Source organism: Anarhichas minor, unplaced genomic scaffold (genome assembly GCF_050575085.1).
Source record: "Anarhichas minor isolate MPS153535 unplaced genomic scaffold, ASM5057508v1 ptg000017l, whole genome shotgun sequence".
Lineage (NCBI taxonomy): Eukaryota > Metazoa > Chordata > Actinopteri > Perciformes > Anarhichadidae > Anarhichas > Anarhichas minor.
The window spans coordinates 17,160,324-17,173,369 of record NW_027466463.1 but is presented as its reverse complement, the minus strand read 5'-3'; the positions used below and the strand labels follow the sequence as shown (position 1 = coordinate 17,173,369).

Here is a 13,046-nt window from a genome sequence, read left to right as displayed (position 1 = left end):
GGCTTGTTTTCTTCTGCGTGACAAACAAAAGCTAAAGAGCAAAATGCAAAACTCTTAAGAATAGCAGTGAAAGAAGACTTGAATCTCTAACATTCGATTTAAAGGTGCAGCCTGTGGGATTCTGCATCATCTAGCAGCGAGGTTGCATATTGCAGCCAACTGAAACTTCTCCCGTCTGCCAAGTGTGTAAGAGAACTACGATGTGTTTGGTTTGTCCCTTCTGGGCTCCTGTAGAAACATGGCGGCCAGCTCTGTGAAGAGAACCCGCTCCGTTTGTAGGTACAAATGGCTCAATTTAGGATAACAAAAAGACAACTATTCTTATTTTCAGGTGAGGATACACTGAAGAAAACATACTTAGTATTAAATATTAATTAATACTTTTAATTCATGATTAATGTTACATTGCATTTCTCCAAATAGATCCCCCTAAATGCTACACACTGCCTATAATGCCTATTTCTATGTGGTCAAATATTATGATATATGTTTGCAGGATTTCTGGTAAAGCCCATCCGATATTAGTTTGTTGCGGATATATATATATATATATATCAGCCAATAAGTAACAATAAATTGTAAAGTTACATTTTATTAGGAACACTTGGCCAAAGCTCGTAAAGGTTGTTTTGATGCTATTTCCACTTTATAGTCATTTAGAAGATTTTTTTTTTTTTCTGCTCTTTATTTCTATTGCGTTATACTGACGGGTGTTTCTATTATTGTGTCCACCCCATTTATATGAATGAGGACAGGCTAAATATATAAAAACGCACCTGAACAGTTGGCAGTACTCCAGCTTTTCTTTTTTTTTTTTTTTTGAAACTGTTCCCCTCCTGCTGATCCTTTCTTGCAGAGTTCCCCGTAGTGAATTGTCAGTGAATGGTCTATTAGTGACTGTCGGGAACTCTGAATTATTAAAAGAAGGAAATGTGAGTCATTGTGAGTGTTACAAAGCACCATTAAATGTAGAACTACTTTTCTGTTTCCTGTTCCCCGAGATCAAAACCCCTCAAATCCATCGTATAATAAATCTACAGTATCATTAAAAGGGCCATTCAAATAATCTTAGCGTAACAACTACGAAGCACTCTCACACAATGGTACAGAATCGGTCTCCATTGAAGTGGATTTGAGCAATCTGACTTGAATAAAGAACAGATAATGATCCCTTTGCTGAAATGATGCCTTTATGCTGCTGGCAACCACCGACCCTGAGTGGCACTTATACAGAGAGCAACGAAATCCAGCTTTGTAGAATAAAAGGACATTTTAAGGTATTGAAATGTGACTCAAATAAAGAGGCTTCCTGCTCAATAACATGCTTGTTTGTTTCTGGTGTTTCCTGTTGATAATGATGCTTCATTGTCTACTTAAAAAAACAATTTCGTACAATTTTAAAGGGCACTACAAAAAGTTAAAAATAAACGATACCATTTCACAAGTTTGCTCCAATTTTAATGTGCACAACACAATTTAACAAACAGCAAGATAAATCAATGCAAAGACTAAATAGTCATTATCCTCTTTACCAAACTCCTGTGACAAAGTTGGTCAACTTGGCAACACTTTACTTCAACCCCCTATATTAGCATTAATAGACTATATAAAGTTTCAGAAATGGTTTTTAACAGACTAAAATGTAGTTGTAAGCAGATCTAAATGTGAATTGATGTATTTGTAACTAACTCCTGTAGTCACTCATAAGTAGAGGCTGCTGTATAGACGGATAAAGAACTACAGTATTGTAAAACACAGTTGTAAAAGGAGACAAATATGAGTATTATTTCTTCATAAAACTATATGGTGTGTTAAAACATTTATTAAAAGTTTATACCGCCCATAAATGGTAAAAAAAATAATATTAGCTAGATAGAACAAATGTCTTAACAATTGTTTTAGATTTATTTGCAATTAAAAGTCAACATAAGACAAAGACAGAGCAAGCCTGTCACATGACATTTAGAAAACATAAGACGCAGTAACAGTGATGCAATGTAGCTATAAGCTGATTTAGCTCGTTTGTGAAGCGTTAACTGCAGACAAAGGTTGGTTCTTACAGTCTAAAGGCGTCGTAGTAAAATGTACAAGAAAGAGGAAAGTGTTGACTGTAAGTAACTGAGGAACAAACAACATTATTTAAAACATATGAAAGAGGGAGCCATGCATTCAATACTAATACTAGAATAAGGCAGGAACAACAACTGCTCGGTGTCGATGTTGCAGCTCTCATGTCTGTCCACCGTGAGAGTTTGAAGCAGTCAGAGTAGAGGCCGTTCACTGACTTTACCAAGAATGAAACTGCCCAACACAGACATGATTCTAACTGCCAAGATAACAAGTGACAATAAGACAATCGTTTAAAGCACTTAAATGCATTTATTAGCTTGTAAGACGACATTTCCTACATCTATCTTATGTGCGTGTTTATTGACGTGTGAGCGTGTGTGTTATCCATCCGATGTGTCTCAGTGTTGTGCTTTTTTTGTGTAGTTCTAAATAATGAAGTGTGAGCCTGAAAGCTCTTTTGTTTCTGTGAGTGGGTTACTGGGGCTTGAGTCGCTCCACGGTGAACCTGTGAATGAGTATGTTTCATATTTAGCTCCACTATCATTCCCATGGTCTTTGTCAAACTTCAGCTGATGCCATTAGAGCTCCTGGTGCGTTCGATCAAGACGACCATGGCCACGTGAACGCTCAAACCAATTATGGCCCCTGGCAGCGGCTTACGATCAGGCTCATCTTGTGTAGAGGGATTTATGCAAATTGGATCAGGCCGCTTACAGGGACTTAGCATGACGTACTGCAACTTTGAGTTTAATCATGAGGATCCTCGGCAATCCTCCGCCTCTCCTGGAGAACGGAACATCACGATTAGCCTCACCTGTGTGTTAAGGAAGACAAAAAACGGTACAAGTTTTGGGAAATTAAGCCGTTTGTAATTTTAAGTTTCTGTCACAATGGGAGAGGAGATAGTTTTCAAGAAATAACACTCCTGCGCTGCTCCCCGGGTCCTCCTGGGTTCTTTATCTCTGTTGTTCTTGCTGTGGGATGGATCACAGGCTGAGCTGACTCTCCTGTCCCGTTGGACCAGCCAGAGGAGACTCTGACAGCAAAGAGACCGGGAAACAGGAACATCTCGGAGCTCCTGCCGTTCTAGATTATCAGTCGGCTCATCTTCACGGGCGAGCACAAATCTCAGGTTGAACAATGGCGTTGATGTTGATCAAGTTTGACCTGAAGAAGCGAGTGAAGCTCGCCCAGACAGTCTGGTTCATGTACTGGTTCGCCGTAATGGCCAGCGTGCTGGTCTTCAGCATGGGCCTGTTCTTTAAGATCGAGCTGCGGAAGCGCTCAGAACTTATGGACAACAACGAGAGCCACTTCCTGCCCAACCTGCTCATATTTATGGGTCTAGTGGCCTGCGGCATCAACGCCTTTGGAGGCAAAGTCTGCTACGACTCACTGGACCCTAGCAAGTTTGTAAAGTGGAAGCCCATGTTGAAGGGCTTTTTGTTTTGCTGCGTGGGGTTCAACGCCCTGCTGCTGGTGACGGCCCTGCTGTGCTTCTTAATGAGGATCCCTCTGCAGTTCACCCTGGCCGAGGGGCTGAAGAACGGCATGAGGTACTACAAGGACACGGACACGCCGGGACGCTGCTACATGAAGAGGACCCTGGACCTGATGCAGATAGAGTTTCGTTGCTGCGGAAATGACAACTACAGAGATTGGTTTGAGATTCAGTGGGTTAGCAACCGCTACCTGGACTTCAGCGCGAAGGAAGTCAAAGAGTAAGTGACAAGAAATCCAAACTAAATTCCTCTTAAAAACCTTATAGAGATTAATGTGTGAGATGGCGTGAAGAGGTTGTCATTAAGGCGTTTCAAGGTGGAGGCCGATGAGGTGGGGTCCTTTAGGGGTTGTCTCTAAATTGTTTAAGTTCAGTGTAAGTGGATTTGAGGTGAAGGAAAGTCAGGGCAGGTGTATTATTCACTTTCCTCCACTAAGGATTATCGTCACAGAAAGGGTGAGCCTCAGGGGCTGCAAGGGCGGAAGAGGTTACTATGCAGTTTTATGGATAAGGTTGAGGAGGAGGGACTTGAGGAGGTGATTAGGACCAGAAAAAGATACACAAGGTCAATAAGGCACGAGCAGGATTATAAGTGCATTGTTCCAGTACAGTCATACGAGGCCTCTTTGTGAAGTACCTGTTCATTTTGAGAGGACAATACATGGAGAGGACCATTTTGAGCGTTGGCACGTAGGTCGTGTTTAATCTCAAGGATTACGGCGTCCATGTCCTTCAAGAATCAGTGTCCTGTCCAATCAGCAGAAGACCTGGCAACACGCCAGGGACGGCACTGCACAATAAAATAATTTGTACCTGGGATTTTAAAATGAGTGTAAACACTGGGTGTCTGATTACAATAATACTGGGCTGTAACGTATGGAGATGACTGGCGAAAACTCATGCGATGCCATTACAGGACAGTAATCATGGAAAAGACCTTTATTTATGGCTCATTTTAAAGTTCCAAAGAGGCAAAGTTTTTTCAATCCTTCCTTAAATATCCTTAAATATCAGTACAGCCATCTTTCTAATTCATAACGTCGTGATTAGTATCCAGAACTTCTCCCACATAGTGTAGTATTTTACTGTTTGTTCTCTCGTATTGACCAAAGTTATCCGGGACATTATTTTGGGTGATCAGGTGTTGTCGTTTCCAGAAATCACTGATCCATATCTGACCCTCTCCGGTCTTAGTAATCCAATCATACACGTCTTTCCATTGACCTACTACCATCAATCTATCACAGGTGACCTGATTTGGGTCAATCCCATTAAGTATAGTTGATTTCCCATGTATTGAGTTTGTGTGACCTGTAGGACCCTGTGATAGCGATGGATCAGTATTAATCAATGACGCCTGATTAATACTGGAGTGGTTCTTCAGAAACACAACAAAAAAAGAGTACAAATGAAGCACTAGCACAATAAAATCAATACAAACCACTTCATCAGTCTGCAGTAATGCCACCTGTGTGAAGCTTAAAAGGTTTGATCTATGTTTAGCCTCTTTGAGAGAGCTGGGTAATTGTTTATTGTTGAGGAAACACTTGAAGAAACACTTTATTCCTTGAATTTGGTTCAATCTGATTGTATTTAGTAACTGAAAAGATGAAAAGCACAAAGCTCGGCAACAATAAACATCAAACCTTACAGTTGTTTTAGCATAAGTCATAGTGATAGTTCAGGTACAAATATAGTTCCTGACCATTAATCCCGTCTCACTTTCACCTCCAACCCATCATAACGTGACATTAACGTGACACTCCGTCTCATCCTCTTAGCCGCATTGGGAGCAACGTGGACGGCCAGTATCTGATGGACGGAGTCCCGTTCAGCTGCTGCAACCCCAGCTCCCCCAGACCCTGCATCCAGCTCCAGATGACCAACAACTCTGCATACTACAGCTACGACCACTACACGGAGGAGCTCAACGTGTGGAAGCGCGGCTGCCGCTACGCCATGCTGTCCTACTACGGAGGCATGATGAACACCATCGGAATCCTGGTGGTGCTGGTCACGATGCTGGAGGTCAGGGCCAGAGATGCACCAACACAGATATTCACGCAAATGTGAAATCAGTTTCTACCTCACATCTAACTGTTCAGTTTAAGAATAATGTTTACTCCATCATGTTAAATTTCAGTAGAATACATACACCATCACTCAGCGTTGTGGAGGAGATAATCCCACTGCACTTTAGAGGTGGGGAAGTTTATCATCCAACAAACCAATCAGTTAGTCTTTTCTCTTGTAACTCGGAAAAATACAGTTTAAAAACACTTTTTTAAAGCCTAAATTTTACATTTTTGTCAAGTTGTCAAAGTAAGTTTTGTAGTGCGGCGTCTTCTTCCCCTCGTTGTGGTGTGCCAAGCAAGGGAAACCCACAGTGTTTTTTTTTTATCCCCAACTGCCACAAGGGGCAACAATGAGCCCATTCTACTCTCAAAAACAAATGTCAGCAAGCGACACAAAGGTGTATGGAAGAGGATTAGGGCCTCGCGAGTAAAGAGTAAAGTTTATCTGAGATTATTCTACTGACTTTAAACTCAGAATTCTAAACTAAGAATTTAAAAACTATTTTATAGATATATATTATATGATCTATTACTACATTTTATATCCTATTTGCTTCATAGATATTATTTTTCTTTTTTTTTTAAATAGAGAATTCAGAGAATAAAGTCAGAATTTAGAGATTCATGTTTATAACTGTGTTTTATTTTAACGTCCTTACCTCTGTTAAAAAACACTTCCCTTTTCTATGAAACCATCCAGGACCCTCTCACACAGTGGAATAGACAAACGTGGCTCACTGTCCCTTTGCTATAAAATGTGACACTTAAATGGTATGTTTTAAGACAAATAGGAATACACTGCTTTTTTATGTGCTTTTTATATTTGAAAAAAAGGTAAATTACTTTTTGAATATGCAAATATTTTCATAATAACATCAAAAGTTGGACTGCTGGACACATACATGCTGGATACTTACCAAAATAAAAGATGTATCAGTGTGTATGTGCTGGAGGTTTCCAGTTTCCTCATCACTCGTGTGTACGTCACATATTGGTCCAAGCTTCCAAACTGTTGCCATAAACTCCCATTTGTATTTGAGAGACATCTCTGTGGCCACTATCTTCAAAACCACCTCACATAAACGCAAATCTGGGCCGATAACTACAGGTAAGAAAAAAAAAATGTATTTTTGATTTCAGGGCGAACCGTTCTCTTAAACTCAGACTTAAAGTGACCTCAGAGAAACTTCCCTCCGCCAGTTGATGAAAGTGAACACAGCCTTCTAGTGTCAACCTTCTGCACAGTGAAGAAATAATAATTTAATGAGATCAATTGCTCAGCTATTGACCAATGAACCCAGGGACGGCTCAGTACAATTGTTCAGGAGTCAGGTGAGGACTTCGATGGCCTGGCATCAAGCGGTGGGGTGAAGAGCTCGTGCACAAAAATGCAAAGCCTTGACCCAGTTGGCACATCTCCTCCCTCCTTTCCTTTTCCCTCCTTTTCCCACTCCGCCCCGCTATCATCTATATATTCCCAAACAACTATATCCTTTTTTCCTACTGTCAGATATCCCTGCATGTACATACCTTCAGCATTTTACTTTCTGAACGCTCAAGCAGCCAAATGGCACCTCACTGCTTGTCAACTTTCCCCTGAGCCTCCACTGCCAACATCTGTTGTTGTTGTTGTTGTTGTTGTTGTTGTTGTTTAAGGTCCAAGAAGCTGAGCAGTGACAAACAAGTACGGATAAATCCTTAAAGCCTGTGATCGTCAGTGTGTCCCTGTATCACCTCAAGCCGATATTATAGCGACACATAGATAACCCTCTGTCCCAGAAATTCAGCAGACTAACCCTTACCCTAAAAACCTTTTAGATTTATAAGGCGACCCCCTGGAGGCTGATCAGACGCACGGTCAGAGGAATGTCAGAATTAAGAGTACTTATGCAAGCGTCTCTGACACAGATAGTGGGCTCAGAGATGGAGTAATGGGTTAATCTAAGGTGAAGAGGACAGACCCTCTTCCTGGTGCGTGAGCTCTCTGATCTGAAGCCAGCAGTCTTAAATTAGGTCTTAACATTTCTCATGATAGAGGCGTCATTTAGTGTGAAGATTTAATTCAAGAATATTAATATTCAGTATAAATGTTATTTGTTTTTCATTTAAAACATGTTTGCACACCTATCCCTTTCAACGCTCACACACAGACCACTTACGTTACATGCTTTCACACATGCACATAAATATACAAATACAATAATACGTGTGTTGTTTTTTTAAAGCAAACATACATCAAACTAACAACTCTTAACCTCTGTTTTCTTTGTCCTCTTGTTGATGTCTGTACATGTTGTCGTCTTATTAAAACCTTTATAATCATGATGATAAAACCGGTTTTAATGTACTTGTTCTTTATAAACATTAATCTAGATTATTATTGGTTCCTTAAATCAAACAACATGTTATTAATTGAAATGGACTTTTTCTGTATAATTTTCTTTTCACCATCTGTTGCAGTTCATTTTGTCCTGTGACAACACAAGCAGTTTTAATTCTTCTGTTTTTATGTCGTACGGTTGCAAACGAGACTCAAAGACACGCTTTCATTGTACCGTCCTCATTAGAAGATGATTTGTCTGATATGTGTTCCTGTCCGCTGCAGGTCGCCGTGACCATCGGCCTGCAGTACATCGACAGCTCCCTGTCCACGCTGGTTAACCCGGAGGACCCGGAGAGCGAGAGCGAGGGCTGGATCCTGGAGAAGACGGTGAAGGAGACGTTCACCGACATCATGGACAAAATGAAGTCCGTGGGTAAAGGCACCAAGGTGGAGGAGGGGGGCGAGGCAGCTGTCGCCACGGTGAGCTGAGCCGACCCCTCCTGCAAAAAACTGACATCACTCCCACCTGAAGAGGAGAGGAAGGGGACGTGTGAGATCACTACATTTTTCTACCAACTCTTATTATGTAGACACACTCACATGTTCAGCTGTGAATGGACTCCTTTCAAATGGACTCCTTGCATAATTAATTATAAACTGTATATTCACACATAGCGAGAGATAATGTGTAGGCTGAGTTAAGTTATGGTTCGTCATTTTGGGTTTTTCCCCAACCAAACACATCCGTCTCGTCTTTGCTTCACAGCATACTTTTGAAGAGATTTACTGTTTTGGTTCCCAACACTCGGTGGGGTTTGGATCTTTAAAAAAAAAAAAAAAATTATAATTCAAGTAAATGTGATATGTATTGATAAATGTCAGATGCTTGGCAATCACAAGTAAAGATGTAATTTTTTTCCCGTTGTGTTGTTTGTCGGATAGTTTGGCGGGGATGGTGGTTGCTATGCAACCCCCCCTCTCATGGAAGATGATACTTACAGCACAAAAAACATTTTTATTTTTATTTTTGTTGACCGGTCTATAGTACTTTGGCTTGTAGCTGATACCGTTCATAGACAAAGCAAACAAATTAAACCCTCCACGCAGCTCTTTTTTATACTCCAGTCCACCTTTGTCCACAACGAGGACTGGATAAGCTCCTGAGATGGAGTCAAATTATGAATTGAATGACTCGCGCATGGTCGGAGAGTGAGGCATGGGAACGTGGATTTGAGCCCCGTAGAGAGGCAGGGACAACTCCAAACCTGTGGAGGATGACTGAAATTGGCAGCTAAATCTTGGCTCCTGACCCCTGTACTGTAATCTCAGATCCTCTTTGGTGTTTTCCTTCAGTATCTGTATATTGACACACATTTATGTATATTCCAACACTGTTTTGCTGTCTTTGTACATAGTGTAGAAAGGAAGACAGAGGTTCACTTTTTTTAAAGAAATATAATGTAATTAAGCAAAATATTTTATTTAAATCCATGTAAAGTTTTTTTTTTTTGCGTTTTTTTTTGTCTTTGTGTGTCTTTGTAGAAGAAGAGATTATGCTGATTGTAAAAACGAATAAAGAATTTTAGAGATGTGATTTGATGGTGAAATAATTACGTTGTGTTGCCTCGACCTTGAGTCACACAGACCTGAGATCAGGAGGCGAGGCATGCTGTGTGTGCTGCAGGGTTCCTGATTAAGGCGACAGGATAAGGGCAATCATGGCATTACTGCTTTCACATGGACATCGGATGATTCTTCAGATGTCCAATGTAAAGAGGAGGGGGGGGGGGGGGGGGTTAACACCAGATGCTTTCACCAACAAAATAGAGCCTGCACATGTGTTTGTGAGTGAGTTTTCTTTGGGAAATGTATTGATTTCATGCACAACCTGATATTTGTGTGCCTTAAATCAGCTCTAAAATGAGCTGTGACCTCAGAAGGTCCAAGATACAAATCCTTTGATCCCTTCAGGCCATACATTGATCAATAGCAACCAGTGAGGTATTGTTTATCCATTCTCTTGAAACACAGTCCACCGTAAACATTGTAGATCTGAACTGAGATCCACATGTGCTGCTAACTCCACACACGAGGAGCCATGATATTAAAGCTAGTATGGTTTAGTCAGAGCAGATGGGGGGGGGGGGGGCTGTGGAGAGTCAGCAGGAAAAGTAAAGAGGCCAACTCTGCACGGTATTTTTGTTGGACCAAAGCACATAACCAGCGCTGAGTAGATAAGAGGCCTAATCGGCTTTAGATTAGCATGAGCCCCTCGGCCAGGTGAGCAGGTGATGTCCTGCTGCAGGACTGGCGTCACGGAGACACACAAAGACGAAGATAGAAGGACAAACAAGAGAAAGTAACGATCTGAGAGGGATTAGCAAGGCTGATTTTGAGACAAATGAGGATTCACTTGAGGGACTGCAGACAAAAGAAATGTACAAACGGTGGTGGAAGAAGTAATCAGATAAGTAAAGTGAAAATCCTGCATTAAAAATCTCACTTGATTAAAAGTACACAAGTATTTTCAAACTGGTTGAGAAGGAGCTAACTGTGACTATTTTAAACATTTTATATCAGTAGAGTCAACAATGATAGATTCAACAATGCATGCAGTGTTTTTTGTAAACATGTTTTAATTTAATGCAAAGTAAATAGTAGTATAGTTATCAAATAAATATAGTCTAGTGAAAAGTACAACATTTTATAGTTATAGTACTTGAGTAAATAGTATACCAAGAAAAACACTGAAATATATCCCTAGATATATTAAATATCAGCTCAAAGTGTTGAGCAGTGTTAATCAGTATTCAGATCATTTACTCTTAAACCCCCAGGCGCCTGGCTCAGGCCCCTGCTCGGAAATGGCATTCCCAAAATGAAGTAAGTGTATCTCTGTGACTACAAGGTCTATTTGTATAGCCTTAGCATTGTAAAGAAGGTAAAACATAAGAGATTGTTGCAGAGGTGTAAGTTTCAGTATATGTGTTATTGGGTAAATGAAGATGGAACAGAATAAATTAAAGATTTAATTCCCGTCTAACAACAGTTTACATTTTTAGAGTGAATATCCCTTCGGAGTGATGCAGTTGCTGCCCAAAACCTCTAGCAAACCATATCACAACATCTGAATCTTACCTGATGCTAATAAAGTGAAGCAGAGAGGTCTTAGTAGATGCACGTTAAGGCGGAATCTTCCATTTGAATAATAATTAATGAATCAGTTAATAATAATAAAATAATTCCATCTTGTCAGGCTTCAAGTCATGCGTTTGTGTCTGTCCAGCCAGCGATCAGACCAATCAGCGTCCTGTAAGGGGCCACTGGCAGCTACGGGTGTGGCTTATGTGTTGGTGTGATGCATAACTGTCAGTTTAAAACAACAATGGCGGCTCTTGAAGAGGTCAGCGTAACTGCAATAGCATCAGAACTAGAGAGTATTTCTTCATGAAGACTGGCATGAAAACGCTCTTCTCCCGACTGATTAAAAGATGGTTCATCCAATGACCAGCCAAATGTTTTTTCGAAGTTGCTCAATTTGTTTCTCAGATGGTAACTGTAAAACTAATTTAATTCCATTTACATGTAACCATAGGTATTACATCTAAATACAACTGTGATGTGAATGTTTTCCATTCAAAGGAAACCATAACCCATTGGTCTATTAGACCAGCTCAAGGCTGTATTGAAGGCCAATGCCTTATGGATGAGTGCAGTGCAACGATTCATCCACCAGATGGAGACATAGACCGTGATTTCACTTGCAAGGCTGAGGATAGGCTGTTCGATACTGGACAAACGCAGTCTGCAAATGCTCCTCCATGCCATGCAAGTGAATGCAGACGGCTGGAATCAGCTAAAAAATGATCCAGAAAGCGTTGATATCCCCTCGAATACAACTTTTGTCCACATGTGTAAGACACGATTTATGGTTTACGTTTTTCACTTCTTCGGCTGCTAGTTCAAGTGCGAGTGATAAGACTTATACAGTCGGAATCTATGTTGTCTCAACTTTAATAACATATAGTTTGCGCAGGTAGCATGAAGAAGCAAAAAATCGCTAGCTCCACTGGCGTGCATGCACCGTTAGCAGTTTTTGCTGTGTGCTCATTTAGTTGGTTGGTGTTGTAATTGTGTGTTGCTTTGATATAAATGGTTATCATGGGCTTTTAGCCATCCAAATTTATTTGTTAATTATATTCTGTATTAATCATCAAAATGGATTATAAGGTATAATGCTTTCTTCTAATATGTAGTGGAGTAGATGTATAAAGTAGCAGAAAAATGGAAATACAGTTAGCTTAAACTCAAACTTGTACTTTATTAGTTACTTTTAAACAGCATCTAAACAGCGCTACTTTTGTTTGATACTAATCCACTTGAAGCTAAAACTAAACTCCCTTTATAATACATATTTCACCAAATAAAACCTTGCTTTCGATGTTCTTTCCAAACAATTCATACTCACAAAAAAGACTGAAGCTTTCTCCCACAGAGCCAACATCTGTTCACTGTCCTGTAAGAGACACAAACAAGCTGCAGACAGCATCCGGAGTGTCTTCTGTATTCTGCTGCTCTCTGTTGGTGACTGCAGGTAATAAAGAGAGATACAAAAAAAAAATACTGACTAATCCGTTAACGAGCTCTTACAGTGTTCTCACATGTAGTTAGGTTTCCAGCTGATTCACTTTCTTCTCTATGACAGTCTGATTTGTGATCTCACCAACACTCCCACTGCTTTGTTCGACTTTTAAACTAGTCTTTGGGTGTGATTTATTTTGACTCCAAATGTCTTCCAAACTTCCTCTTTGTTGTTGCCAAATTTGCTGGCATGCATGAACTCTTTGGGCTTCCCACTGTGAAAGGTTTCAGTTACATTAAAAGTCCACAAGAGGGTGTCTTTCCATCAATGATAATGTAACAGGAGTGGCCTCCCCACTGCTGGAAAACATTAAAGATCAAGAAAATGTTTAACTTTGGCTTGATTATAATTACAAAGAAATACATATGAGACAATTGAAATGTAGTCCCTTTATATGTAATGACGTGAACTCCTTAATAAGACCCATTTTTTTCT

General features: G+C 40.3%; 1 protein-coding gene across 1 annotated transcript; it reads left to right on the top strand.

The window, feature by feature from the left end:
* The first annotated feature begins 3,210 nt into the window (after positions 1 to 3,210).
* prph2a (peripherin 2a (retinal degeneration, slow)) lies at positions 3,211 to 8,495 on the top strand. The gene is made up of 3 exons (XM_076094041.1): positions 3,211 to 3,791; positions 5,353 to 5,599; positions 8,252 to 8,495. Exons 1-3 carry the CDS (start codon positions 3,211 to 3,213, stop codon positions 8,456 to 8,458), a joined length of 1,035 nt encoding a protein of 344 aa, XP_075950156.1. The 3' UTR covers positions 8,459 to 8,495.
* The last annotated feature ends 4,551 nt before the right edge of the window (positions 8,496 to 13,046 follow it).

Bases quoted from the DNA above. Each gene is read 5' to 3' on its own strand.
- prph2a (XM_076094041.1), top strand. From the start codon at position 3,211: ATGGCGTTGATGTTGATCAAGTTTGACCTGAAGAAGCGAGTGAAGCTC. The intron at 3,792-5,352 runs GTAAGTGACAAG...TCATCCTCTTAG, and splicing joins AGCGCGAAGGAAGTCAAAGA to CCGCATTGGGAGCAACGTGG. The intron at 5,600-8,251 runs GTCAGGGCCAGA...TGTCCGCTGCAG, and splicing joins TGCTGGTCACGATGCTGGAG to GTCGCCGTGACCATCGGCCT.